Source organism: Bos indicus x Bos taurus, chromosome 18 (assembly GCF_003369695.1).
Source record: "Bos indicus x Bos taurus breed Angus x Brahman F1 hybrid chromosome 18, Bos_hybrid_MaternalHap_v2.0, whole genome shotgun sequence".
Classification (NCBI taxonomy): domain Eukaryota; kingdom Metazoa; phylum Chordata; class Mammalia; order Artiodactyla; family Bovidae; genus Bos; species Bos indicus x Bos taurus.
Window position 1 is genome coordinate 9,896,794 of NC_040093.1, and position 27,797 is coordinate 9,924,590.

The window sequence follows — 27,797 nt, forward strand, 5'->3', positions numbered from 1 at the left end:
AGGGGCGCCACCTGGTGGTGACAGGTGGCAGCTGACGCCGCAGAGGGCGCTTTAGCGGGACTTACGCTCAAGGGGTCTGAGCTTGGGTTGATAGCCCGGGTGGGACACAGTGAATGTGGCGCGGGGGCTCCAACGTGGATCTGTCTCTGGCTAGAATCAACGCAGCTCGGGAAAGGAGGAGGTCACCCTGAGCCCTTCACCTTTGCCTTGAAACCCCACCCCCACTCTCCAACCCCCATCTCCTTCCACAGGGAGTAAGTGACAGCTCCAACCTTCCAGGTGTTCGGGCCCAAAGCCTTGGAGGGGACCTGTGACTCCGTCTGCCTCTCACCGCCCACTGACAGTCCGATCCATCAGCAAGTTTGTTGGCTGATCGTCAAAATGTGTTCAGAATCCCACCGCATCTCACCCCCGCCACTGCCACCACCGTCACCCACCTGAAAATCGTTTCCTCCTCACCCTACCAGCCTCCCTGCCTCAGCCCTCGCTTGCCAGTCTGTTCTCCATGTGCAGCCTGAGGGAGCCTGTGAAGATCTAAGTCCCCTCACCTCCCTCCTCTGCTCCACGCTGGCCCCTTACCCGCGCACCTGCCACACAAGTCCAAGTCCTCATTGTGGCCTAAACAGAGCTGGTCTCTCCTCCTGCCTCTCTCCAGTCCGGCCACACTGGCCTGAGGCAGGCACATTCCTGCCCCAGGGCCTTTGCACTGGCTGTTCCCTCAGTCGGGAATGCCCTTCCCCGAGATACCCACATGGCTCAACCTGATCTCATTCAGGTCTTTGCTCAAATACACGATGCAAAGGTGAGCTGCAACTACCGAACCCGCCTTCTTCAACTGCTCAAGCCTGTGTGCCAGGAGCTCATGCTCTGCAACAAGAGAAGCCACGGCAATGAGAAGCCCGCGCACTGCAGTGAAGAGGAGCCCCTGTTCGCCTCAAGTAGAGAAAGCCAGAGCATGGCAATGAAGACCCAGTGCAACCCCAAAAAAATTTTTTTAAAAATACACAAGGTGAAGCCTTCCCCAACCAACCTTTTTCAAGTCGCAACCCCCTCCCAGCACTCCCACACACATGAGCTTTGCTTTCTCCCTTGTCACTTATCAGCTTCTGACACACCACTGCAGTTCATTTATCTTCTTTATTGTCAGTTGTCCCCATTAGGACTTCAACTCCAGGACGACCACAGTATCTGTTTATCCTGCTGGATCTCCAGCACCTAGAACCATGACTGGCTCACAGGTGCTCCATCAATATTTGTTAAATGAATGAACAAAAGGATCCTGGCCCCCTCTGCGTTGTTGTCATATACTGGATAATGCACCTGCTCCTGGGCTCTGTTTCTTGGGTGACAACCCCTAACTCCCTGGAACTTCCAGATAGGCGTGTCTCTGTTATTAAGAAGGGCTCCCTGACCACATCTGAGTTTACACTAATGAGGTGACTCAGGATGGGGGCTGGGCAGGACCAGAAAGTCCAGTCACATGACTAGAGGGCTGAAACTTCTCACTTCCAATCTCCAACCTCTCACCTTCAACTTTCAGGGAAGGAGGCAAAAAATTGAGTTCAACTTCTGTCTCCAACTTCACATGGCTTTTTCTCTTCCCCGTCCTCTCCTCTTTTGTCTCTCTTTTGGAATTATTTATTTTTGGTTGCACTGGGTCTTCATTGCTGCATGGGCTTTTCTCTAGTTGCAGGGAGCGGAGGCTACTCTCTAGTTGCAGTGTGTGGGCTTCTCACTGGTGGCTTCTCGTTGCGGAGCACAGGCTCTAGGGCACTTGGGCTTCAGTAATTGTGGCACCTGGGCTCAGCAGTTGTGACTTCCGGGCTCCAGAGCACAGGCTCAATAGTTGTGGCTCACGGGATTTGTTGCTCCATGGCATGTAAGACCTTCCTGGACCAGGGATTGAACCTGTGTCCCCTTGGCAAGCGGATTCTTTACCACTGAGCCATCAGGGAAGTCCTCCTCTTTTGTCTCTTATAAAAAAAAACAACTTGTATTTAGATACAGGGTCTACTTGGATAACCCAGGATATCTTATCTTGAGATCCTTAACTTACTTCCATCTTCAAGGATTATTTTCCAAGTAAGATCACATTCATAGGTTCCATGGATGAGGAAGTATTTTGGTGGCGCCACCACTGAAGCCGCTAGTTCCCTCAAAGCTGTTTCTCATCTCTGGGCCTTTGCACATGCTGTTTCCTCTGCCAGGGATGCTCCCTGCCCGCCACCTCCCCCACCACACCTTTTCTAATTAGATGCTCATTGCCCTTCAAGGCTCAATGCAATCACTATTCATTAGGGAAATACAAATCAGAGCCATGGTGAGATTATCACCTCACATAACTTGTTAGGTTGGCTAACAGGTTATGACAGAGAGGGGGAGGTCCTTGGTGGTCTAGTGGTTAGGATTTGGTGCTTTCACTGCTGGGGTCCAGGTTCAATCCCTGGTCAGGGAACTGAGATCCCACAAGCCAAGCAGCACAGCCAAAATAAATAAAATAAATAAATGTTGGAGAGGGGATTGTGGAGCTTGGTAACTTGGTACAGCCACTATGGAAAAAAGTGTGAAGGTCCCTCAAAAAATAAAAAATAGGGACTTCCCTGATGGTCCAGTGAGTGTGGGTTCAATCCCTGATTGGGGAACTAAGATCCGATATGCCAGGCAGTGCGGCAAAAAAAAAAAAAAAAAAAAGATTGGATTATATACTGAGAAGTAGCTGAGAGTGGATCTTTTGTCCTCACCACAAATAGGTGACAGATGTGTTAACTGTGATACTCATTTCACAGTGCATTAAAAAATCCCATTGTAGACTTGAACTACTGATATATACAATGTTTAATTGTCAATCATACTTCCATAAAGCCGGGGGAAAAACTCAATGAGGATGGCAATTGCCTTGTGGAGATTCCTGCCATCTCTCATCCTCACTTCATATACAGACAGACACACACACACTTAAGTTGGGAAAGGTGTCTCCTTTGGGCTCCCAGAGTGCCCCGAGCTGCTTCTACTCTATAGTACTTTACCTGTCACCGTATGTCATGTCTGTGTGTCTTTTAACCCGAGCTGAGCCCACCTCTCCTCTGTTTACAAACTCTCTCTGGCTCCCAAGTGCCCTTGAGACAAATTCCCAGCCCCTGCTGACATCTTCATTTTATTTTAAATAATTTGACTGCACCACATCCTCGTTGCAGCATGTGGGATCTAGTTCCCTGACCAGGGATTGAACCCAGTCACCCTGTACCGGGAGCTTGGAATCTTAGCCACTGGACCACAGGGAAGTCCTAACACCTTGCTTGGTTTTGGCTCAGTGAGACCCACTGCAGCCTTCTGATCTCTGGAGCTCTAAGATAATACATTTGCATTGTTTTATTTAAGCCACTATCTTGTGGTCGCCGTTACAGCACTGACAGGAAGTGAATGCGCCTCTCATCCACTACATGAGCTCATGAGGCTAAGTAAGCTCTGTCTCGTTCATGGCTGTCCCCAGCACCCCACTCACAGCAGGCGCTCAACTGATTTTTGCTGACTGACTAGATGGCTGTCTTAACCAGGAGCTCTTGCCTCTTGGCCAGAGATGATTGGACCACTAGTAGACACCTGTGGCATTCATTGTCCTCTGTGGTCTTTGTTGGGGTTATGGAGACCTGCTGTAGTTGGCCTTGACTAATTAAAGCCTCAGGACTAATCGGAAGGTCACTGAGGCAGCCCATAGAATCCGGGAGGAAGCTGTTATCAAACCTCAGAGGAACTACAGCCTTCCAGGGACTTTCCTCCAAGATGTTCCTTGTGTCTTTCCTGTCTAAAAATCCAGATTCTGGGAGAGGTGATTTATTCTGCCCAGCTTTAGCCAACTGCTGATAGAAGGTGTCCGTTTCCATTTGCTCCAGGACAAAATCAACCCCTAACAGCATGTTTGCATACCCATCACAGAATCTACCCAGTGAGCTTGGAACTATTAGCCCCAGTTTACAGATGAGGAAACCAAGCCTCAGAGTGGTTAAGAAGCTTTCCTAAAGTCACATGGCTAGAAGGATTTAGAATAAGTAGATCGACAGATACGAGACCCAAGAGATCACGTGACCCAGAGACCAGACCTGAATACACTTCCTGCTTGCATTCAGGTTCTTAGGACCTGTGTGTCTTGCCCTATTTTCCGTATCTCTGTAGCCGTCCAAAAAATGCCCTTTTATCCTAAGTTAGTGTGAGTGGGTTCCTTGCATCAAAAAGAATCTTCAAAGAGGACTTCTTCCCTGGTGGTACAGTGGATAGGAATCTGCCTGCCAATGCAGGGGACACGGGTTCAATCCCTGGTCCAGGAAGATTCCACATGGCCCGGAGCAAATAAAGCCCATGCACCAAACTACTGAGCCTGTGAGCCACAGCTGAAGCTCATTTGTGAGCTTAGAGCCTGTGCTCCGCAACAAGAGAAGCCACCGCAGTGAGAAGCCTGTGTGCCGCAACAGAGAATAGCCTTTGCTCACTGCAACTAAAGAAAGCCTGCATGTAGTAACTGAAGACCCAGCACAACCAAAAATAAATATACATAATTTTTAAAAAATTAAAAAAAAAAAACACTGTATGAAAACATAAGAGAATATTTTTTAAAAAAAAAAGGAATTCTCAAAACAGTAGTATGCTGGAGTGGCTCATAGGAGCTGACTGTTAAAAAATTCAGGAGTCGTCAGCCAGCGGTTCAATCATTTGGAACTTAAGATTGACACAGTAGATTTCACACCATGGACATTGGCCAAAGTTACTCACCAGGGATTTTATTTTATTCCAGAAAGCCACTGTATTTTACTATTCTTTTTGGAGTATAATTGCTTTTGTGTGTGTGTTTGCAGTTTACTTTACACCAGCACATCACAGATTTTGAGGCAAGGCATACTTAGAGAAAGCCAGGGAGCAGGAGCCACTGGATGGAAAAGACGAGAAGAGACAAGAGTCCCTAGAGCCCTGTCCAAAGCTTCTGCGTCCCCTTTATCTGTTTCACAAGCACTGCGTTGTCCTGGAGCCAGCCCACAGGGCTGCTGAGTCTCTGAATGAAATGGCCTCAATAGGCCAGAAGTTGCTATTTCCTCCCATCCTCCCCTCAGAAGCACAGCCAAGATTGGTCAGAGTTTATTGGAGGGCACGGGAACCATACTAAGGCAAGTTCCAGATGTCTGGCGTCAGTTGGGGTCCATGTCTTCTCTGTCCGAGATGGAGTGGGAGTGCTGGGCAATCAGTCCCCCATGGGCAGCCATAGGGCCTTGGTCCGTGCTGCCCGCCGCCCCAGCTCCGGGCCTGCCCCCTCAGCCTCCTGATCCCAGGCCCGTGGGCAGCCTCTGTTCACCCACACCGGCTTGAGGTTTCCTGCTGAGGCCCACTCCACAAACTGGGAGCCCTGGTGTGGGGAGAGGCAGAGAGGCATGGTCAGCATATCTACTGGCTTGGTTGCTAAGCACATGCTTCCTTGGCAACAAGGGCTATTACAGAAGACAGGCTTGACCCTTGACCTAGGCTCTGTGGCTAGAAAGTTCAGCTCCCAGCAAGCAAACCTTCCAGATGCTGAGAGAAACAAGGCTGACCTTTATGGCTGTGGAACTTTCTCTCCGTAACAGCCCACACTCAAAAGGATGGGGCCAGCGGTAACTGTTGACGAGGAGTTTCCATCTGTTACTATCAGGAGACCAAGAGGGTGGACTGTAGGCTTCTGACTCTGCTGCTAGGGTGTGGTCCTTAGCAATGGGTTGTCCAATGAGAGTAGGTCTTTGGGCTGGGCATCAGGCCCTTGTTGTTAAGGAGATCCTCTTCCTTAGTAACAGGGGCTCTAAAGGGGCAGGACCTCAGAACCTAGCTGCCAAGAAGTTTCTCCCCTTTAGCAATGGGAACTCTAAGGGGGTGCAGCCAGGATCCCAGAAAAGGTAGAGTTTGTTGGTGAAGTTTAAGACACTGGAGATGGCAAAACAAAAAGTACCTGGGCAGATCCGAAATACCACAGGGCCTGGATGTCCTGGTGCAAGGCGAGGCAGCGGGTTAGGTGGTCCCGGTCTCCTGTCACCACATTCACGAGGCCCGCTGGCAGTAAGGTGGCCATCTCCTAGCGGATGGGAGAATGGGTCATCCAGGGCTGGGAGGAAGGGAGTCAGAGACACTGGGGGCAGTCGGGAGGGTGAGCAGTGAGCATCTAGGGAGTGGCCATGGGGGTCGTGGCAGGAATGACTGGGGTCAGGACTGGGGTCATGACTGATAAAGGCTCACAGTCTGGAGAGAACCATCACTGGGACCACAAGGACTGAAGGCTCAGGTACCAGGATGTGGGTTACATGGTTACCAAGGGGGGTGGGGTGAGATCTGAGCTCCTGCAAGCCATGGGACATCTTTCATCCCCTCTGCTGCTCCCCAGGCTGCTGGGAGCAGCGGCAGGCAGGCGCGCAACTGTACCTGGCAGACCTCCAAGGCAGGGATGGGACAGGCCCCACTGGGCACCAAGACCACAGTGTTGCCGTGGGCCAGGGCAGGGGCCAGTAGAGACACGAAGGCAAGCAGGGGCCACTCGTCCGGGCACACAATCGCGAGCACGCCCAGCGGCTCCCGCAGCCGAAGCACGGGGCCTCTCAGCTCTGCGACCTGCAGGGACGGGAAGGAGGTCAAGGGCAGAGCAGGGGAGCTGACTACCCTCCTCCAACCTTCTCTATCACTGGCCCATTTTCTCCTCTCACCCCCAGTTTGCTTCTCCATGACAATTCCAATCATCATAATGTAGACATTCACATCAGCTGTGTGACCTTGGGTGAATTACTTAACCTCTCTGTGCCTCAGTCACTCACCTTTAAAATGAGTATAATAATAGTGCCTACCTCAGAGATTTGCTGTTAGGATAGAATGAGTTAACATGTGTGCTGCTAAGTCACTTCAGTCGTGTCCGACTCTGTGCGACGCCATAGATGGCAGCCCACCAGGCTCCCCCATCCCTGGGATTCTCCAGGCAAGAACACTGGAGTGACTTCACTTTCAATGGCAACACTGGAGTGGGTTGCCATTTCCTTCTCCAATGCATGAAAGTGAAAAGTGAAAGTGAAGTCGCTCAGTTGTATCCGACTCTTAGTGACCCCATGGACTGCAGCCCACCAGGCTCCTCCGTCCATGGGGTTTTCCAGGCAAGAGTACTGGAGTGGGGTGCCGTTGCCTTCTCCGGTTAACATGTGTACAGATCTCAAAACCTGGCCTATGGGCTTGTTTGCATGTGTGTGTGTGTATGTGTTTTAAGGTTTTCCTGACTATATTAATAATTGACTATCACTAAACGGCACACACTTTTATTTTTCTGGCTCCACCACCTCGAGGCATGTGGGATCTGAGTTCCCCAACCAGGGATCAAACCCGCACCCTCTGCATTGGAAGCAGGACGCCTTAACCGTTGGACCGCCAGGGAATTCACCTAAACTGCACACACTTTAAAGAGCACAATTTGATGAGTTCTGATATATGTATATACCCACAAAACCAACAACCACAATCAAGATAATGAGCGTCACCCCCCAAATTTCCTTGTACCCCTAGATAACCCTTCCTTCCTGCCTCTACTTGAACCCTCTGCCTCTGTCCTCAGACAACCAGTGATCTGCTTTCTCTTTATAAATGAGTGTGTGTTTTCTAGGATTTTCTAGATATAGAATCATACAGTCTGTACTCTCTTATCTGGCTTCTTTCATTCAGCATAACCATTTTAAGCTTCACACATGCTGTAACTTGTTCCTTCCTGAGTGTGAGTAGGACCCCATTGCATGGATGCCTTAAAAAAAGATTTTTTTTTTTAAATCTTTTAATTGCGTCACATGGCATGTGGGATCTTAGTTCCCTGAAAGGGATCAAACATGCACCTCCTGCATTGGAAGCCCAGGGTCTTCACCACTGGACCACTAGGGAAGTCCTTATGGTATGGATGGACCACAATTTCTTTCTCTGTTCACCTACGGGGGACATTTGGACTCCTCTTTTGGTTTACTGTGGGTAACACTGCTATACATATTTGTGCATAAGTCTTTGTATGGATACATGTGTTTATTTTTCTTGGGATAAAACCTAGAAATTGCATTTAGATAAATACCTAGGAATCATGTTTAAAGTATATTTAATTTTTTAAGAAAGTGCCAAACTGTTTCCCAAAGGAGTTGTCCCATAGATGGTCCCACCAGCAGGCTCCAGAGAGCCACTGGACCTCCAGTCTGGCTCTTTGCGGACCCCTTGCTCTGACCCCACTCCAGACTGCCTGCTCTGTCTGCCGGCCCACAGACCCCTCTCACCTGCAGGGCGCAGCCTTGGGCCTGGACCCGGGCCCCCCAGGCCCGAAGCCGCTTCACGCTCAGCTCCACCTCCGCCTTGGCGACCTTGAGCTCCACGCCGTGCCTCTCCAGCCTTGAGACCAGGTTGGGCTCTCGGCGTTGCAGCGCAGCCGCCAGGGCCCACAGCAGGGCCGCTCTGGCCGCTGGGGACTGGCTCATCCAGCTGTGGGCGGACGCGACCGTGCACACTGGGGGTTGGCTTCCTCATCCTGGCTCTTCCCAGTGCCCCACCTCTGTTCACAGGCCCTAGCCTGTTGATCCAGGCCCCACTGCCCGTCTGCCCAGGGAGGAAAGTGAGGGGCTGGAAACATCCTGTCAGCTCTGAGAGTTCAGATTCCGCATCCTGGAGTCCAGCCCTGGGGTTTCAGACCCTGTCCTCTAACACCCCATGACCCCTGGCCTATCTCAAGCAATGCACCCCGCCTCCCCCTTCCGACTTACCCGGGGGCGGCCTGGTGAGCTGCCTCCACAGCACCGCGGATATCCTTGGCTCCGCCCTCAGCCACGTAGCCCTGGAGACTGCCTTGTGAATCCCGGATGGGCCTGGAACTCCTGGCTCCAGGAGCCTGGAAACGGCCCCCCACAAAGAGCCCATAGGGGGGTGCTGGGCTGCAGGAGGATGAGGGGTGGGGATGGGTCAGGGCCGCCCCTGCCCAGAACCCACCCTCACCCCTCCCTGGATGGACCACTCCGGCTCCCACGAGCCTCTGCAGGACCCCGCACTCCTGGCCCCGTGAATCTCTGGGGGAGCACAGAACTTAATTGAGCGGAACTGAGACTCTTGTCAGGCCTGGCAGCTGGGGGTGAGGCTGTTAAGACTCAGAAAGCAATTCTCAGCGGGACTCAGGGACCCCCTCCTCCATGGCCCTAAAGACCCTCCCTTCAGTCCAGGGAGGATCCCCTCTTCCCCTCTTCCCCTCCACCCTCCACAAATTCTGGGAGTTGTAGTCCCTACACTAGCTCACCCTGTTTCAGGTCCAGCTGGTAGGGTTGAAGGAAGAGCAAGGCCAAAGGCGTCATAGTTGAGAGTCTTGGACAGGTAGGGAATCCAGGCAGGGGTCCCCGAAGGCCGCAGATACTCGTACAGACCCTGGGAGAGGGGCAGTGTCAAGAGGCCGTGAGATGGGCACAAGGTAGATGAAGGGGTGGTGCCATGCAGGGAGGTGGTTACTCACATCTTGCCCCCCATGCCAAGAAGACCCGCTCTCCTTGCAGCCACCCATGGGTACTGCAGGGTCCCTGAGGCCATGGGCATTGATCCAGACCGTGCCCACCTGGAGCCTGTGGGAAGCAGGAGACATCAGAGAGAAACGTAGAAAGTTGGGGGGGTGGTGAGTCAGAGAGGTGAGGATGGGATGATGGGAGAGACCCACAGAGGGGGAAGACATGGAGACGGAAGCTGGGGCCTCCCAGCAGACCCCCTGTGTGCCCCAGCAGGCGTCCACTGACCCGTAGGCTAGCTCCAGGGCCTGCCCCAGTCTCTCACTCCACACGCTGGCACTTCCTCCACGGGGCGTCCCGTTGGCCACAGCCAGGGCCTCCTTGGCTGTGCGGAAGGGGGAGGCCACCACCAGAGGCCATGGCACCTGGAGGGGGTGACAGAGGGGCTCAGAGGGCCTGGCTGGTCCCTCCCTCCAACACCCCATGACACCTTAGGGGTCCACAGCTAGCAGCCCCCAGACCCAGTCCAAATGGCCACCCCGGCGACCTCTGTGTGCTGCTGCTGCCCATGCCCAGCAGAAGATGGGTGGACGGAGTAGGGCCTTTGGGACCTAAAGGGCTCACTTCTGCCTGGGTACATGGGGAGGCTGGAGGCAGATCAGAGACCAAAGTCGGGGGGAAGAATGGGCTGTCTGAGGGCTCACTGCCAGCCTGGAAGACCTGGGAGAAAGAGGAAAAGACCTGCCAGTCCCTTCTGGTTCTTCCTCCCCAGGGAACCAGGACTCAGACCCCCAGCCCCTCTTCCCTCAGACCCAGGGGTCCAGGCCCCCGGCCCCTCCTCCCCCAGGCCCAGGAGTGAGCTCTCAGGCCCCTCCTCCTCCGGAACTCCAGAGTCTGTACCCCAGCTCACCTGTGCACCTTGGCTCTGGGCCTCGCTCACGTAGCGCTGCGCCAGGTCACGGGCGGCAGCCCCCCGGGCTCCCATGTCCACGGCCCCGTCTAGCCCGTGGCCGCAGCGCAGCCGCCCCATCCGCTCCTGGAGCCGCCTCATCGTCTCATCCCACACAGCCTCCTGGATGAGGAGCCTGAGGCCCCCCTGTTAGGAGAAGGGAGGTGTCAGAGTGGACTAACTCAGGGCCCACGTGGATGGGCCACAGACCCACAGAGGGCCAAGATGGGGGGACATCATGTAAAGGTCAGAGGAGGGTCTGGTCGAAGAGGCCGAGGACCCTGGAGACTCCCTGAGGCTCCAAACCCTAGGCAGGATGTGGAGTTACAGAAAGCTGGTGACGCAGAGTGAACAGAGAGCTTAGAAATCTAGGACGTGGACACTTAGAAAAAGGAAGAGTCCTAAAGAACAATAGCGGCTTCCCAGGTAGCTCAGTGGTAAGGAACCCGTCGGCCAGTGCAGGAGACACAAGAGACATGAGTTCGATTCCTGGGTTGGGAAGATCCCCTCGAGGAAGAAATGGCAACCTACTCCAATATTTTTGCCTGGGAAACCTCATGGACAGAAGAGCCTGACGGGCTACAGTCCATCGTGTCGCAAAGATCTGGACACGACTCAGCGACTAAAGTAACAATGAAAGATAGACACAGAGCCCCCTCATCTGCAGGACCGGGAGAGGCAGGAACGTGGAGACTCAGAAGCTTGAGGGGCGATGTCTGGCACAAGCGATGGTGTAAAGATAGAAGAGTCTGGAGCCATAAAGAACTGAAAATTAAAATGAAAGAAGACAGGCGGCCCCAAGCTCTGGTGACGGACATGCCCAGCCCCCAGGATGGGGGGCCCACGGGCGCAGGAGTCTCACCGGGCTGCGGTCAGACCAGGCTGCATCCACGATACCCTCCACGGCCGAGTCCACATCCGCCACTTCCGTCAGCAGCAGCAGCGACTCAGCCCCCAATGCCAGTCCCAGCTCGGGAACCCAGCCTGCCAGGGTCCGCCGTAGGGCGCGTCCTTCCTAGGGGTGTCGCACAGCCTTCAGCAGGGGGCGGAGCATGCTGGCCCCTCCCCAGCCATGGCCCCGCCCCCCCGCCTCCAAGATACCTCGATGGCTCCGCAGAAGGCCACCTTCTGGACTCCAGGTTGGGCAGCCAGAACAGGCCCCAGGGAGGCAGGGCCGCTGATCACATTGAGGATTCCTGGGAATGGGCCTAGCTCCCCTGCCAGCTGGGCCAGGAGGAGGGGCGTCGGGGAGGCTGGGGGCACCAGGACCACCACAGTGCAGCCTGGGGGAAGTAGGTAGTTCAAGACCGAGGAGTCCAGACTCCCAACCCCTCCTCCCTCAGACCCAGGATCCAGACCCCCCAGCCCCTCCTCCCTCAGACCCAGGAGTCCAGACCCCCAGCCCCTCCTCCCTCAGACCCAGGATCCAGGGCCCCAGCCCCTCCTCCCCAGACCCAGGATCCAGGGCCCCAGCCCCTCCTCCCTCAGACCCGGGATCCAGACCCCACCGACCACTTACCCACAGCCAGTGCAGGGCAAATCCTCCACATCATGTCCAGGAAGGGGAAGGTGGGGGACAGGATGAGACCAATCACTCCTGCAGGAACAGAGGAGACTGGGCACAGGCCCCGGGGGGAGGGCGAGGGCGGTGGGGGCTAGGGGCTGGAACTCCTGCGGCTCACCCATGGGCTCCCAGCCTGCCAGCGCCTCCTCCTGGGTGTGCGCCTGGACTGCGTGGTACTGGAGCAGCTGCTGGGCCAGGGGCACATCCCTGTCTCGAACTTCTCGAACGGCCCGTCCAGTAACCAGGGACTCCAGGGTCCACAGCAGCCGCTGGTGCTTCTGGATCACCTTGGCCAGCCTGTGGAGCAGGCAGCAGGGAATGCCCATTTCCCACCGCCCCTTGGCCAGGTAGAGTCTTGGAACACAGGCTGTGTCCCTGAACTATAGTTCCCAGGAGCCCTTGGGGCATCCCCACACTATTTACCAGGGGTGGAGGGCACCAAAGGTTGATGAGAAATGTAATCTGGGAAATACTCAAAACCTCAGGTTGCTGTGTAAAGATCTTGGCCACCTCCCCCAAAGGTGCCAGGAAATGAAAGCTTAACCTCGAATCTCAGTTGTTCTTTGGGGAAATGGCATCTTTGTCTCTAACTTCCCCAAGAGTGTTTTGGAGTGGGACTTCTCTGGTGGTCCAGTGGTTAAGGCTCTGCACTCCCAGTGCAGGGGGCCCAGATTCAATCCCTGATTAGGGAACCAGGTCCCATATGCCGCAACTAAGAGTTTGCATGACACAACTAAAGATCCCACATGCCCTGGTGGCTCTGTGGTAAAGCATCAGTTTGCAGTGCAGGAGCTGCAGGAGACGTGGGTTCAGTCCCTGGGTGGGGAAGATCCCCTGGAGGAGGGCATGGCAACCCACTCCAGTATTCTTCCCTGGGAGAATCCCATGGACAGAGGAGCCTGGCAGGCAACAGTCCATAGGGTCACAAAGAGCTGGACACGACCGAAGCGACTTAGCACACACTCATCATGCTACAACTAAAACCCGACACATCCAAATAAATAAATATTTAAAAAACCCAAAAAACGGTTTTGGGGGCTTCACCAGCCCCAAGGAGCTGTTGAGAAATTGTGCCCTGAAGAGTCCCAAGGATATTAAGGGAATCAGGCTTTGTCATTACAAATCTCAGCAAACAGTGGGAAATGGATGTTTCAGCTGCTCAAAGGCAAGCTGGGAACATGAGCCTGAGCTGCCAATGAATTCAGTGTGATGTTGGGGAAGAGTCTTTGTTCTCAAATCCGTCTCCATCCCCTGGGGTCCACACCTCGAGTGCATCACCTGGTCAGATGTTGGGCCCGAATCGCTCCGGGTTGCGTGCTCCAGTTCTCCAATGAGGCTCTGGCAGCCTCCACAGCTGCTGCCACATCCTCGCTCTGAGCCTGCAGGCAACTGGCCAAGTTCTCTCCTAGGGAGATGAATGGGGGGACCCAGTTGGAAGGTGGGGGGAGCCTTTGTCAGAACTGGAGGGGGCTGACATTTCTGGAGCCCAGGAGTAGCCCAAGGCAGTAAAGCTGGTCCCCTGCCCCACTCTGGGTCTCAGTTTTATCATCTGACAAATGGAGATAAATCTACATAGGTCTGCCCACAGGCAAGGATGGGATTTTATGAGACAGCAACTTCAAAAGTGTCCACAGGGGCTTAGGACCATAGCTAGGAAGACTGTTATCAAAGGGAGCCAGAAATCTCAGCCTTCTTCTCCCACCAGCTGCTCCCTGCCCTCAGGGCCGTGAGCAAGGGGACTGGTGTGTTGTTGGTGGGGACACTTGGGGCCATAGATACCTCTCCCTCCCACATCTGGGGGACATCATATACCTGTGATGGGATCCTGGCAAGGCACTGAACTCCTGTGTTCCGGTTTTAACCACTGTCCATTAACATAGTGACCCAAGTGCCGGTCCTGGGTGTCCAACCAGGCCTGGGGGAGGTGGAAACAGTTAGGAAAGGGATCTGAGAGGTGGCTGGGGGAGCTGGACCCCTACCCAGAGTCCTCTGGGAGAGGAATATCTGCCCCCTTTACCTCATCAGTTATTTTCCTGTGTAGGAAGAAAATACATATAAATATATATGTGTGATAAATCACTCAGTCTTTGTGACCCCACAGATCATAGCCTGCCAGGCTCCTCTGTCCATGTGATTCCCTAGGCAAGAATACTGGAATGGGTTGCCGTGACCTTCTCCAGGGGATCCTCCCAAGCCAGGGATCGAACCTGCATCTCTTATATCTCCTGCATTAGCAGACAGGTTCCTTACCACTTTAAAACATTAAATTCACCATTTTTAAATTCTGTTTTTTTAAGTTGATATGTTGTATTTTCACTTTTATTCAGCTCAAGCATTTTTTTTTTTTTTTGATATGATATTCCATTGTCTGGAGTGATGGCATTTGGTTTATCTACTCATCAGTTGATAGCCATTCGGGTTATTTTCTGCCTTTTGGCTATTGTGAATAGTACTGCTGTGAACATTCATGTACAAGTCTTTGAATACCTGTATACTTCTTTTGGGTATATGTACCCCAGAGCTGCTGGATCATATAGCAATGTTCAGAGTAACTTATGCAGGAAACATCAAACTGTTTACTATAGCAACCACTTTACATTTCCCACCAGCAGTGTATGAAGGATGTCCTATTGACTTCTACACATGGAGAATGTGAACAAAGCATTAATAAAACTTTTTCTTCTCCATGGAGAAATGACCTTCTTGAATAGAAATGACTAGAACTTCCCTGGTGGTCCAGTGGTTAAGCATCTGCATTTCTAATATGGGTTTGCTCCCTAGTCAGGGAACTAAGATCCCGATGCAGCTAAAAAGAAAAAAAAAAAAAAAGAAATGATTTCCCTGGAAATCTGATAAAATTAGTTATATTTCTAGACAACATTGACCCTTGACTGATCCACTACACCTGGACTGGGAAAACTGGGAATAGACCATAAAAATCCAGTGGGAGACATCACTTTGCCAGCAAAAGTCGAATAGTCAGAGCTATACGGAAGTCAAAGTCAAAGCTTTCCAGCAGTCACATGCGGATGAGAGAGTTGGACCATAAAGAAGATTGGGTGCCGAAGATCACTGCTTGCAAACCAGTCGCTCCTAAAGGAAAGCAATCCAGAAGAATTGATGCTGAAGTTCCAATACTTTGGCCACCTCATGTGAAAAGCCGACTCACTGGAAAAGATCCTGATGCCGGGAGAGCGAGGGCAACAGAAGAAGGGGGCAGCAGAGGGTGAGATGATTAGACAGCATCACCAACTCAATGGACATGAGTTTGAGCAAGGGTCACAAAGAGTCAGACACAACTTAGCAATGGGACAACAACAACAATCGAGCGTTGCTGGAGTGCTCTGCATTCTTATGCTGGACACGTCCCTTGCCAGGACCCTGGAAGCAATGTCTAATGACTGTACCACTGCTACAGGGTCTCTTTGGGAGGTGGGACTTTTAAGCCAGGTGGCTTCCACATCTTCCTGTGTGAGGGCACTCTTAGCCTGGATCTTATAATACTCGGGCCTTGGCTAGCCCATCTGGAAGATGGGGATAATCAGTCCCTCCCTATGTCACAGGTCAGTGGTGAGAATTAAATGGATCACTATGTGTCATATGCTCAGAAGGGCACTTACTTAAGACTTTCTATTAATTTTACTGCATTTCACCATCTCTGCTTCCTGTTTCTTTCTCTCCCTGGTCCTGTCTTCCCCAAATGCTTGCTAAATCTAAGATATCCTTCCTACTTTTTTCTTTCTGCAGACTGTTTTCTCTTTGCATCCCCAATGCCTCAGTCTCCTGATTTTCTCTTACTCTACCAGGTAGGCCTTCTCATTTTGTTTACTTTTTTTTATAATTAATAAGATTTAAAAAATTCTTTACTTGGCTGCACTGGGTCTCAGTTGTGGTAAGTGGGATCTTCTATCTTTATTTGGCATGCAGGATCTTTAGTTGTAGCATGTGGGATCTAGTTCCCTGACCAAGGATTGAACCCACACCCCCTGCATTGGAAGCACAGAAGCTTAGCCACTGGACCACCAGGAAAGTCCTCGTTTTTCTCTTCTTTAAAAAATATTATTATTCTTATTTATTTATTTTTTGTCATCCCATGCAGCATGCCAGGCTTAGTTCCCCGACCAGGGATTGCACCCACAGCCCCTGTGGTGGAAACACAAAGTCTTAACCATGGGACCACCAGGGAAATGCCCTCATTTCTCTTTAAACAATTTTTAAGTAAAGTAAAAATTCAGAAGTTCCAAATTCAAAGGCCCCCATGGAAAGTCACATTTTGGAAAAAGCTGGGGATGTGTGAACATGAGTTGGACACTAGACAATATTAAAGAATGACTGTTCATGTTGCTAATGTGAAAATGGCCTGGTGGTTATGTTGCAAAATGAGTCCTTATCTGTTAGGAATGAAGATTCAAATATTTATGAGAAGTTAACAGGTCATCGGGTTTTAAATCACTCCAGGAAAAAAAAGAGAAAACAAAGAGCTACAACACTGGATGACTGTTGACATTGAGTGATGGGTGAATTAGAGTTCATAATTTAAGTCCTCTGTGAAAGTTTGCAAAATTCCACCCCCAAAGAAAAACAAAACCTGGAAAGAATGTTCCACAAGGTCCTGGCAGGCCATGCTGGGGTGAGAAAAGGCCACTGGTAGAGACTAAGAACTCAGGACTTGTCTAAAAAGACGGTTAGCTATTGGATCCAGATGGTATTTGTCAGGGAATGTGAGCCAAAGGTTGCCAAACTTTGGAATTTTATTTTCAAGAGAAGCTGGAATCCCGGATGTTTACTTGAAATTAGTTGTCCACTAATGCACATTTTAAAAAAATAAAGTTCAGGCCAAAGAAAACATGTTAGCTGGTTGAATCTGGTCCACAGATTGTAAGGTTGAGCTGCAGGGCAGCAGGGGGGTGGTGGTGAGAGTTGTGGGGGCCCATGGACTCTGGAATCCAGGGTTCAGGTTCAAATCTCAGTTTGACATTTAAGCTGTGTTGACCATCAGCCTATTACTTACCTCTTTAAGCCTCTGTGTGCTATCACTAAATGACAATAATCCCCTTTCACAACTGTTTTGGGGATTAAATGATATCATGCTGCGCACAGGGCTTTCCCTGGTGGTTCAGTCGGTAAAGAATCCGCCTGCAATGTGGGAGACCTGGGTTCGATCCCTGGGTTGGGAAGACCCCCTAGAGGAGGCATGGCAACCCACTCCAGTATTCTTGCCTGGAGAATCCCCATGGACAGAGGAGCCTGGTGGGCTGTAGTCCATGGGGTCGCAGAGTTGAACACAACTGAGTGACTAAGCACTTGCTAAGCACAGAGGCTGGAACATAGAAAGCACCCAACAAATATAAGCAATTTATTGAGTATTATGCCATTATTACTATTTCAGGATAGTCTATCTCTAACCAACCTCCAAGTGTGGGAATTCTCTGTATTCCATCCCAGATCCACTTATTTGAGTCTACACTGTGGCGTGCTCAGTCACTTCAGTCATGTCCGACTCTTTGCAACTCTATGCCCTGTAGCCCACCAGGCTCCTCTGTCCATGGGATTTTCCAGGCAAGAATACTGGAGTGTGTTGCCATTTCCTCCTCCAGAGATCTTCCTGACCCAGGGATCAAACCCATGTCTCCTGCACTGCACGCAGATTCTTAACCGCTGAGCCACCGGGGAAGCCCTGCACTACATTTCTAAATAATCTTATCATTCCCACTGTTCAATTCTCTTTCTTCTGTGAGCTCCCTGTCTCCAGATCTGAGGCCCAGGCACAGGCAGTATCTGACTCCTGCACATGACCCAAGGCTGTCCCCAGGTCCCTCTCATCATAGCTATGTGATAACCAAGCCCAACCTTTCTGCGACCCTACTCTTCCTGGGTGAGGTGGGAGGACAAGGACAGGGCCAGACACGAGGCATTGTCCTTGCCCTCTCAGTATCTCAAACCCTGTTCCTCCTGCATCTCTGCCTCATCCCCTCCTCCCCATCTCTACAGCCCACACCAGGCTCTGGTCTTATCTTCTTCCACGTATGTGAACCACTGTTCTAACCTCTTCCTCTTTCCCTCCAGAGAAGCCCAAGCTTCTCACACGTGGGTGCCAGAGGGCCCTATGAGATCAGGATGGCTCCGTGGGGGATTCTGAGGGACCTGTATAGAAAATTTGAGGCACTCTACTGATACAGAAGGAATAGGCTACCCACTCCAGTATTCTTGGGTTTCTGTTGTGAGTCAGCTGGTAAAGAATCCGCCTGCAATGCGGGAGAGAGACCCGGGTTCGATCTTTGGGCTGGGAAGAATCCCCTGGAGAAAGGAAAGGCTACCCACTCCAGTATTCTAGCCTGGAGAATTCCATGGGCTGTATAGTCCATGGGGTCGCAGAGTCGGATATGACTGAGCGACTTTCACTACTTATACAGGGAACCCCAAGAGCGTTCTGGGGGACTCTTGAGGGATCACTGGAGCCCCACGAGATTATTTTGCGGGGTCGAAGGTAATTATAGGAAGTTCTGATATATCCTGGGGTTCTGAGAGTTCCTGAGACTATAGAAACTTCACAAGTATTGAAGTGATGGCTAAGGAATTCCGGGGACTCTTTGGAGGTCTCCAGATGGTCAAAGGAGACCTCCTCCTGGAATTCTAGGACCCCGGGAGCCATAGGATGTTCTGAGGAATCACAGGAAATCTACCCAGGCTCTGAGCGCCCTCAGAATTCTGAGCGCCACAGGAATTCTGAGTCCGCGGGGATCACAGGAGGTTCTGAGGGGACCCTGAAAAACGACAGGACCCACTGGACGGATTCTGAAGACTCGGAGAAGCGGTACACTGAGTCTTTGGGCGTGGAACAGAACAGGCACGAAGACTCGCGAGAACAGACTAACCGGCAAAGACACAACAACCGTCAAAGGCCAAGGGAACGCCCTCCAGCCTGGATCCTAAGAAGCAGCGGGAGCCGAGGGGGCGGAGCTGCTGAGCTGCCGCGGTGGATCACGGGAGTCCGCGCGCAAAACTGGGCCCTGAAGACCGCGAAGGGGGATAGGCAGCGCGGATCCAGGCAAGCCCTCACCAGTGCGCATGCGTGGCTCTCCGGTGCCGGTCCGTATTCCAGTGTCGTGAAGATCTCGCAGGCCCGCGATGCTGTCCGCGTCGCAGCCATCACTCTCTCAGACCTTTTTCCACGGACTGCGGGGCTCTCTGCCCGAAGGAACCTGGAGGTCCGAAGGGCAGCACCGCCCCCTCTAGCCCAAAGGGCGGAGCTACAGGACACAGGGCGTAACTCCGCCTTAGCACCCGGTTACTCCGCTTATAGGTCTGTGCGTGGGAAGTGGTTTGAAGCATGCGCAGTGCTCAAAGGCGGAGGAATGAAAATGTGTGTGCTAAGTCACTTCAGTCGTGTCCGACTCTTTGCGATCACATGGACAGTAGCCCGCCAGGGTCCTCTGTTCATGGGGTTCTCCTGGCAAGAATACAAGAGTGGGTTGCCATGCCCTCCTCTAGGGGATCTTTCCAACCCAGGGATCGAACCCCTGTCTCCTGCGGCTCCTGCATTGCAGACTGATTCTTTACCGCTGAGCCAGCGGGGAAGCCCAGAACGAAAATATGGGTGCCTTCAAATAGTTCCGAGGCCTTCAGATTTAGAAGAGTGGCCGAATTGGTGTCTTCCCATCACCTTGTTCATATTGGAGATCGAAAGTGTGGTTTTAGTTCGAAATACCTTTACTTGAGAATCGAATCTACCTCTTGAGGACGAGGTGATTGAGATCAGACAGGAGTCTTTTAGGATGGACACCGAGGTAAAGGGGCTTCCCTGGTGGCTCAGACGGTAAAGAATCCACCTGCAATGCAGGAGACACAGGTTCGATCCCTGGGTCAGGAAGATCCCCTGGAGAAGTGAATGGCAACCCACTCCTGTGTTCTTGCCTGGAGAATTCCATGGACAGAGGAGCCTGGCGGGTTACAGCCCATGGGATCACAAAGAGTTGGCCACAACTGAGCGACTTTCACTTCATTGAGGTTAAGGCTTTAAAAGTGTGCTAGCTTTGCCCAGTAATCTGGCCGGGTGTGGCTGCGGGAAGGGGCGGAAGTGTAGCTTCTGTGGCTGGCGGGAAGGGGCGGAAGTGTGGCTTTAAACCACACAGGAAGTGTGTCATTTCGTGACTACCAATATTTAGTTTTGATTGGTTGAGATAGTGGCGTGGCTACAGACTTAGACTGGATTGGTGATTAGGAATGCGGTTGTAGGATTGGTGAATGAGCTTTGCGGTAGTAGGAAGTGTGGCTTACCAGAGTTCTTTGTTACGCAGAGACCGGAAGAGGGGTTGTTATTAACATATTCGGCACTTAGTCTAGAGATACTGGCTCCCGAGAGGTTTGACGCAGTATCTGGTCTGAGTGAAATTAGTCTCAGGCCAGGTTCGCAGATCTTCATACAGAATTGTGGGTGTCGGGAGTCGGTTGAGGGCCGGGAAGCAGGCCTCAGAGTTCGGTTCCCGGTGAAGGTTCCCCCACGTCGGGGTTGCTGAGGACGCCTAGGTCTGTTGCAGGGCCATGGCCGACTCGAAGATGCTGGTGCCGGAGCTGAACGATGCAGAGACCATGGGCGCTGAGACGTCGCGTTTCGAGGAGCTGCTGCTGCAGGTGAAGACTGAATGGACTCCTGGGTCCCAGGGGATTCAGGGGATTTTTTTTTTTTTTTTTTTTTCTTTTTTTCTTTTTGGTGGGGTGTGGTTTGTGAACGTGTGCGCGCGCGCTAAGAAAGGGGACGACAGTTCCCAGCATGCACTGGGGAGGCAACAGGGCCTATGGGAGTTGTAGTTGTTTAAATTTGCTACTCTTTGGATGAAATGGGAGTAAGATTGGGGTTGTTCTTCAGGTTCCTCAAAGTAGGAAGGGGACATAGTATGTCTTAGGCCCTGCCTGGCTCATATAGGTAAACAGTACTCACTGAACCCTTGAGGAACAAATGAGGGGGTTCTGAGAGCACAAATGCCAAACCTGGAAATTGTGTTTCTTTACACAGGCCTCCAAGGAGCTCCAGCAAGCCCAGACAAGCAGACCCGAATCCACACAGATACAGCCTCAACCTGGTGAGAAAGACAGAAACCCAAGGAGAGAGGGATAGAGTCCCAGAGAGAGCTGGGGACAGGGAGCATAGGGAGAGGAGGGGGGAAGGAGACACAGTAGTGGGGTATAGAGGCCTAGGGTGGCGAGAGTGAACAGAGACCCAGAGAAAGCAGGGAGGTTACTGAGATCCAAAGAGGGGAGAGGGGTAAATTAGGAGATTGAGATGGACATATATATATTACTATATGGTGGCTCAGCCGGTAAAGAATCCGGCTGCATTGCAGGAGACCTGGATTTGATCCCTGGGTTGGGAAGATCCCCTGGAGAAGGGAATGGCAACCCACTCCAGTATTCTTGCCTGGAGAGTTCCATGGACAGAGGAGCCAGGCAGGCTACAGTCCATGGGGTTGGAAAGAGTCAGACACGACTGAGTTACTAACACACACATATATAAAATAGATAACTAGGGGCTTCCCTGGCGGTCCAGTGGTTAAGATTCCAAGCTTCCACTGCAGAGGGCTCAGGTTCAATCCCTGGTTAGGGAACCAAGACCCCACATGCTACTGCTACTGCTGCTGCTAAGTCGCTTCAGTCATGTCCAACTCTGTGCCACCCCATAGACGGCAGCCCACCAGGCTCCCCCGTCCCTGGGATTCTCCAGGCAAGAACACTGGAGTGGGTTGCCATTTCCTTCTCCAGTGCATGAAAGTGGAAAGTGAAAGTGAAGTCGCTCAGTCGTGTCCGATTCTTAGCGACCCCATGGACTGCAGCCTACCAGGCTCCTCCGTCCATGGGATTCTCCAGGCAAAAGTACTGGAGTGGGGTGCCATTGCCTTCTCTGCCGCATGCTACTAAGAGTGGCCAAAAAGTAAAAAAAAAAAACACAACAACAACAACACCCAAAACCTAATAGGGACCTCCTGTGTAACACAGGGAACTCTACTCAGTACTCTGTAATGACCTGTATGGGAAGAGAATCTAAAAAAGAGTGAGTATGTATATATGTAGAACTGACTTGCTTTGCGGTGTAGCAGAAAGTAACACAACTATACTCCAATAAAACTTTTAAAAAGAGATAGAGGGAATGGGTGACTCGGGGGCCAGAGATTCAAAGAGAATCAGAAATCCCAAGGAAGAGACCCAGAAAGGGGAGGACTAATACTCAAGGAGGGGGAACAGATCAAAAGAAGGATGGACACTGAGACCCACACAGAGACAGATGGTCAAGGACAAACCCATTGCCACCAGGTTTCTGCATCAAGACCAACTCAGCTGAAGGGAAGGTTTTCATCAACATCTGTCACTCTCCCTCCATCCCTCCACCGGCTGACTTGACTGAGGATGAGCTGCTTCAAATGCTGGAGGAAGACCAGGCCGGGTTTCGCATCCCCATGAGTCTGGGAGAGCCACATGCGGAACTGGATGCAAGTCAGTGCCTTGAGAAGACCCAGGAATCTACCCCCCACCCCCACCCCCATGATCCTTTCTTCCCTAGGACCAAAGATTCCAGGACCCGGGATCACCCTCCCTCAGAACCTAGAAACTTGTTCCCCCGCGCCCCCAACCCCCTATCTAATCCTTTTCCCCAAGGCATATCTCTAACCTCCTGCTGCTGCTAGGTCGCCTCAGTCGTGTCCGACTCTGTGCGACCCCATAGACGGCAGCCCAATAGGCTCCCCTGTCCCTGGGATTCTCCAGGCAAGAACACTGGAGTGGGTTGCCATTTCCTTCTCCAATGCATGAAAGTGAAAAGTGAAAGTGAAGTCGCTCAGTCGTGTCCGACTCTTAGCGACCCCATGGACTGCAGCCTACCAGGCTCCTCCGTCCGTGGGATTTTCCAGGCAAGAGTACTGGAGTGGGGTGCCATCGCCTTCTCCCTCTAACCTCCTGGATATCCACAATCTCACTGGGAAGTCCTGGTTCTACTCAACTGGCCAGGCTGGCAGTTCTCCGTGCCTCACCCCAGGAGATAGTGGGGCTGAGCAGGTGCTCATTAGCTGATCTGACTCTAGTCCTTGGCGAGCTCTTACTCACCCCTGTTTTCTTCTGCACCCTTCTCCCCTGTCTCTATGTCTCTGCCTTGTCTCGTCTCTGTTGAGTTTCTGTCTCTCTATCCTTGTTTTTTCAATTCACATATGTCCCCATCAAGCCTTTGGGATGATGCCTTGGCCAGTGCCTTGGGGAGTAGGCACTTATCAAAACCCAGAACCTGCCCTTGAAAAACCTCTCAGTCTTGGATGAGGGCAAAGGAGACAGATGCGATTTCAATATGGTGTGATTCTGTGCTGGGCTGGAGGGGGTTCTTCACTCCCACTAAAGGATCAGGGAAGGCTTCCTGGAGGAGGACACATTGGATATAAGAGTGGAAGGAATCAGAGCAGTTCATCAGGCCAAGGTAGAGAAGAGGGTCTTAGGCAGAGAGGAGAGAGGGGTCCAGAGGCCAGAGAAATGATTCAATTGGTCAGTGAACAGTAGTGATGGGAGGAAATTTACAGGGACGAAGTGCGGGAGAAGTGAAATTCTCTGCAGCTGGAAGGGAGCTAACCACGCAGGGCCTCCAGCGCCAGGCTGAAGAACTCAGCCTTCTCCCATTGGCGCTGGGGAGCCCTGGGAGGACTGTGAACTGGGGAGGGTGAACAGGGTGAGCTCTGGGACTTGGTGGGAAAGGGCCAGAGGGGAAGAGACTGGAGACGAGGCGGTGGGTATGAGTCCAACTGGCAAGTTTGGTGTCTTTGACTTCCTAATTGTCTCTGGGTTTCTCTGGGTCTGTGGCTGCTTTCCTTGATTGTGTTTTCCTTAACTCTGCCTGGGCCTTGGGGTTCCCACCGAGGGCTGGGGGTCTCACCCCCTTTTCTCCCTGCAGAAGGCCAGGGTTGTACCGCCTACGACGTAGCTGTCAACAGCGACTTCTTCCGGAGGATGCAGGTTGGGGGCGGGGCTGCGGGGGAGGCCTGGGCCGGGGCCTCTCCCTCCACCTCTTCAGCGTCCCGCATGTCTTCCCTCTCTTCACCCCTAGAACAGCGATTTCTTGCGAGAGCTCGTGATCACCATCGCCAGGGAGGGCCTTGAGGACAAATACGGCCTGCAGCTGAATCCAGGTGAGGGGGTGGGGCCAGGGCCACCGGGAGGAGCCAGGCCCAGTGCAGTTCGGGGGCAGCTCCCGCGTGAAGTGGGACTAGTGTGGGCAGGGATTATACTAGCCTCTGGGCTGTAGGGGGCTTCCCAGGTGGCTCAGCGGTAAAGAATCCACCTACACTGCAGGAGACGCAGGAGACAGGGGTTCCATCCCGGGCTCGGGGAAATCCCCTGGAGGAGGGCATGGCATCCCGCCCCCGTATTCTTACCTGGAAAATTCCATGGACAGAGGAGCCTGGCACATTACAGCCCACGGGGTCGCAGAGAGTTGGGCATGACTGAAGAGACAGCGCATGCACTCTGGGCTGTAGAGTTCGGGGAGAGGGCTCTGGGAGGAGAGGGAAAGAGGCCCAGGATTTCAGAGAAGGGCGGGGTCTGAAGAACCCGAAGGGGCGGAGCTATCGCAGACAGGCTTTCTAAAGTCTAGCTTTCGGGTGTGGTCAGACGCCTGGCCTCCTAGGCAGAGGGCAGAGCCTCTCCTGTGAGGCTCTCCCAGCACAGGACCCTCTTCCCCTGCGGAGAAAGAACGGAAGGAAACCTGGACTCATGTGACCTCTGACCCTGTGCTCCTTCCCCTCAGAGTGGCGCATACTGAAGAACAGACCTTTCCTGGGCTCCATCTCCCAGCAAAATATCCGCTCCCAGCAGCGTCCTCGGATCCAGGAGCTGGGGAACCTACACACGCCCAGCTCCCCGAGACCTGAGGCAGGGTGAGCATTCAACGGGGCCCCTATCTCCTGTCTCCCCGACATTCTTTGTAATATCTCGCTCCATACTTCGGGACGGGGTCCTGGGGCTCTGGGAACACAGAAGGAAGCGAAGTGGAATTTCACCTGGGAAGGTGTCTTGAGGCCCCAGGACTGGGAGGGAGAAAGAGAGGCAATAGTCCTGGCCAAGTCCTGGCGGCTCTCCTGAATTCTGGGTCTTGTTCCTCCCCAGCCCTGAGAAGCCTCACCTGAGCCTTTGGCTGGAGGCCCCTGACCTCCTCTTGGCTGAAATCGACCTCCCCAAACTGGTGAGCGCATCCCCTGAGGTCTGGGGTCTTGGACAGGGAGTGATGGGAGAGATTGCAACAAATGTTGCTAGACCAGTGTGAGCCTGGCTAGTGCTGCCCCCTGAGCCCAGCTGCCTTCTCTGTTCCCCGGGGTCCTTAGGCCCACTTCCGGTGCTGTCCTTACAGTGCTCAGACCTGTATTACTGTGTCCCACCTTTTTCCGGGGCATCCCTGGTGGCTCAGATGGTAAAGAGCCTGCCAGCAATGTGGGAGACCCAGATTAAATCCCAGGGTTGGGAAGATCTCCTGGAGAAGGAAATGGCAAGCCGCTCCAGTATCCTTGCCTGGAAAATTCCATGGACCGAGGAGCCTGGTGGGCTACAGTCCATGGGGTCTCAAAGAGTGGAGCACGACAGTGACTAACACTTTGAGTTTCACCTTTTTCCTGGGAGATTAGACTCTTTTAATATGGTACCCCAACACGTGAGGCTTCTCTCTCTGGTCTGTGTTCTGATCATCCTGCTGCTGGGAAGGGAAGGGTGGGCTGATTCTCGCACACCTCCAGGATGGTGCTCTGGGGCTGTCGCTGGAAGTTGGGGAGAATCGCCTGGTGATGGGGGGCCCCCAGCAGCTGTACCATCTGGATACCTACATCCCCCTGCGGATCAACTGTGATGAGAGCAAGGCAGCCTTCCATCAGAAGAGAAAGGTACCTGGGGGGCTGGGGGTTTGGGGAAGCTAGGAACCCTGGGAGGCCTAGACTCTTGGATCTGAGGGAAGAGGGGGCAGGGGGCTGGACCCCTGGGCTCTGAATCCTCTCTCTGTTTTCTCTTCTCAGCAACTGATGGTGGCCATGCCCCTTCTGTCAGTGCCTTCTTGACCGGATGTCTTCCTATGCTTCTGTGTTGAGGGGAGAGGCTGGTGGCTTCTCTAAAACTGAAATAAAAGATGTTTGCCTTTGTCTTGTGTGTGGCTAGGAGTACATGGGGAATGGGAGGGAAGATGGACATTGGGCTGGAGTCCCGTAGAGGTCACTGCCCCAGCTCAGGCCTCGTCCTCTTCCCCGGATGTTCTCCCTGGCCTCCTGACCTCTTGTCTTACCCCTTGTTTGTCCCCAACAAGGTCTCAGGGCTGACCTTGCCCGGCTCCTGTTCACGGCCCCTCCTTGGCTCTCCAGCACCCCTGGGAGAAGGTCCAAGCCCCTCCGCCGAGCACTCAAGGCTCTGTGCTATCCGGTCCCCTTCACACTCCATTTTGTCTCTTCCAGTCACTCAGGCTAGTCACGGTGAACCACACTGATTTTTTGCACCTTTCTGTAGTTCCCCTTCGTAGGATCCTTTTCTCGAGTACACCTACCCAGATCTACTCCAGTACATCTCGTTTGCCCTCACAGGGCTCATCTGACTTTCCACCCACACCTTGCCCCCACCCTCCCAATTTTCCTTTTTAGTGCGCTTTCCCTGGAAGGCCTTTCAATTCTTCAGGTTTTCTCTGATTTTCCCTGGTTTCCTCCTCTGGTGGTCCCCAGTACTCAGTGTTACTCTCATTAGTGCGATGTACCCTATAGTGTGACAATGCCTGACTCGCAGTTGTTCACTCCCTAAGTCTGTCCAACTGTTTTTGACCCCATGGGCTGCCAGGCTCCTTTGTCCTCCATTATCTCCTGGAGTTTGTTCACATTCATGTCCATTGAGTCGGTGATGCTATCTAACCATCTCATCTTTTGCTGCTCCCTTCTCATTTTGCCGCAATCTTTCCCAGCATCAGGGTCTTTTCCAATGAGTCGGATGGTCACAACAAGTGGCTAAAATATTGGAGCTTCAGCTTCAGCATTAGTAGGAACTATTTGTTCAGTTAATGAATGATTGCCAACATCCTCTTCTTCCATAGTGAATCCTAGGAGGATAGATAAATGCAGGAGCCTCAGTGGTAGATGTTGAAAGAACAGCCAGGTGGCCAATGTGGCTGAAAATGAATGAACTGAGTGGTGAGAAAGTCAAATGTTTTGGGGATGACATTGAATAGGATCCCTTGGTCCTCAGGAGTGAATTTGGGCTTCGTGTCCAACAGAGGGCGCAAAGCAACTTCAATCCATTGTCTCAGAGAACTACAACTCCCAGCAGCCCTTTGAGTATGCAGTCATTCAGAAGAAAACGGTGAAGTCCAGCGGCCGCTGGGACTTGTAGTTTGCAAAGGAACCCTCCGTGGGAGGCTGAAGAACTCGTTCCCGGGTCCCGAAAATGTGGGGCTGGGTCCTCTCTGCCTTCCGCGGTCTCCATGGTGATGGTTCCGGCGAAGGCTTGAGATCTGGCAGCGGCGGGGCTCCCCTCCCACTCCCTCCTCTTCACCATCTGCTCCACCTTCACACCTGGCTCGGAGCCGCGGCCGCCGCCTCCACACCCAGACCGGGGATTCTGCCGCCGCAGGGTGGCGCGTGCGGACGGCTCCGCGGGCTTCTCCCCTAGACTCTGGAGTCCGAGCTCCCGGCTCCCTCCTCCCTCGAACCCAGGAGTCCCAGCCCCCAGCCTCTCCTCCCTAAGAATTCGAGGTTTTCTCAAACACAGGCAAAACTGTGACACCCAAAGACTCAGCGAGGCAAAGCTAGAG

The 27,797-nt window shown here is 52.7% G+C and overlaps 2 protein-coding genes across 3 annotated transcripts; one reads left to right on the forward strand and one right to left on the reverse strand.

Moving 5' to 3' along the window:
* Nucleotides 1–4,751: 4,751 nt before the first annotated feature.
* ALDH16A1 (aldehyde dehydrogenase 16 family member A1) lies at nucleotides 4,752–19,317 on the reverse strand. The gene is made up of 17 exons (XM_027515152.1): nucleotides 19,065–19,317; nucleotides 13,817–13,919; nucleotides 13,283–13,409; nucleotides 12,123–12,301; nucleotides 11,960–12,037; nucleotides 11,542–11,723; nucleotides 11,303–11,455; nucleotides 10,402–10,587; nucleotides 10,116–10,211; nucleotides 9,780–9,916; nucleotides 9,506–9,611; nucleotides 9,296–9,420; nucleotides 8,772–8,939; nucleotides 8,292–8,493; nucleotides 6,430–6,615; nucleotides 5,963–6,085; nucleotides 4,752–5,389 (listed from the first exon to the last, which is right to left on the reverse strand). The coding sequence occupies exons 1-17, from the start codon at nucleotides 19,152–19,154 to the stop codon at nucleotides 5,228–5,230; spliced, it is 2,403 nt and encodes an 800-aa protein (XP_027370953.1). The 5' UTR covers nucleotides 19,155–19,317; the 3' UTR covers nucleotides 4,752–5,227.
* Nucleotides 19,225–26,152, forward strand: PIH1D1 (PIH1 domain containing 1). Of its 2 annotated transcripts, XM_027515153.1 has the most exons (10): nucleotides 19,225–19,307; nucleotides 20,542–20,635; nucleotides 21,018–21,084; nucleotides 22,310–22,489; nucleotides 23,925–23,986; nucleotides 24,078–24,159; nucleotides 24,777–24,906; nucleotides 25,136–25,211; nucleotides 25,756–25,899; nucleotides 26,029–26,152. In XM_027515153.1, the coding sequence occupies exons 2-10, from the start codon at nucleotides 20,546–20,548 to the stop codon at nucleotides 26,068–26,070; spliced, it is 873 nt and encodes a 290-aa protein (XP_027370954.1). In that variant the 5' UTR covers nucleotides 19,225–19,307; nucleotides 20,542–20,545; the 3' UTR covers nucleotides 26,071–26,152. The 2 variants fall into 2 exon arrangements, with proteins under 2 accessions (XP_027370954.1, XP_027370956.1); XM_027515155.1 differs by lacking the exon at nucleotides 26,029–26,152 and having other exon boundaries at nucleotides 25,724–25,811.
* The last annotated feature ends 1,645 nt before the right edge of the window (nucleotides 26,153–27,797 follow it).

Bases quoted from the DNA above. Each gene is read 5' to 3' on its own strand.
- PIH1D1 (XM_027515153.1), top strand. From the start codon at position 20,546: ATGGCCGACTCGAAGATGCTGGTGCCGGAGCTGAACGATGCAGAGACC. The intron at 24,907-25,135 runs GTGAGCATTCAA...GTTCCTCCCCAG, and splicing joins TCCCCGAGACCTGAGGCAGG to CCCTGAGAAGCCTCACCTGA. The intron at 25,212-25,755 runs GTGAGCGCATCC...GCACACCTCCAG, and splicing joins AAATCGACCTCCCCAAACTG to GATGGTGCTCTGGGGCTGTC.
- ALDH16A1 (XM_027515152.1), bottom strand. From the start codon at position 19,154: ATGGCTGCGACGCGGACAGCATCGCGGGCCTGCGAGATCTTCACGACA. The intron at 10,212-10,401 runs GTGAGCTGGGGT...TCTTTCTCCCAG, and splicing joins CCCAGAGCCAAGGTGCACAG to GTCTTCCAGGCTGGCAGTGA. The intron at 5,390-5,962 runs GTACTTTTTGTT...TCCCCACACCAG, and splicing joins GGTATTTCGGATCTGCCCAG to GGCTCCCAGTTTGTGGAGTG.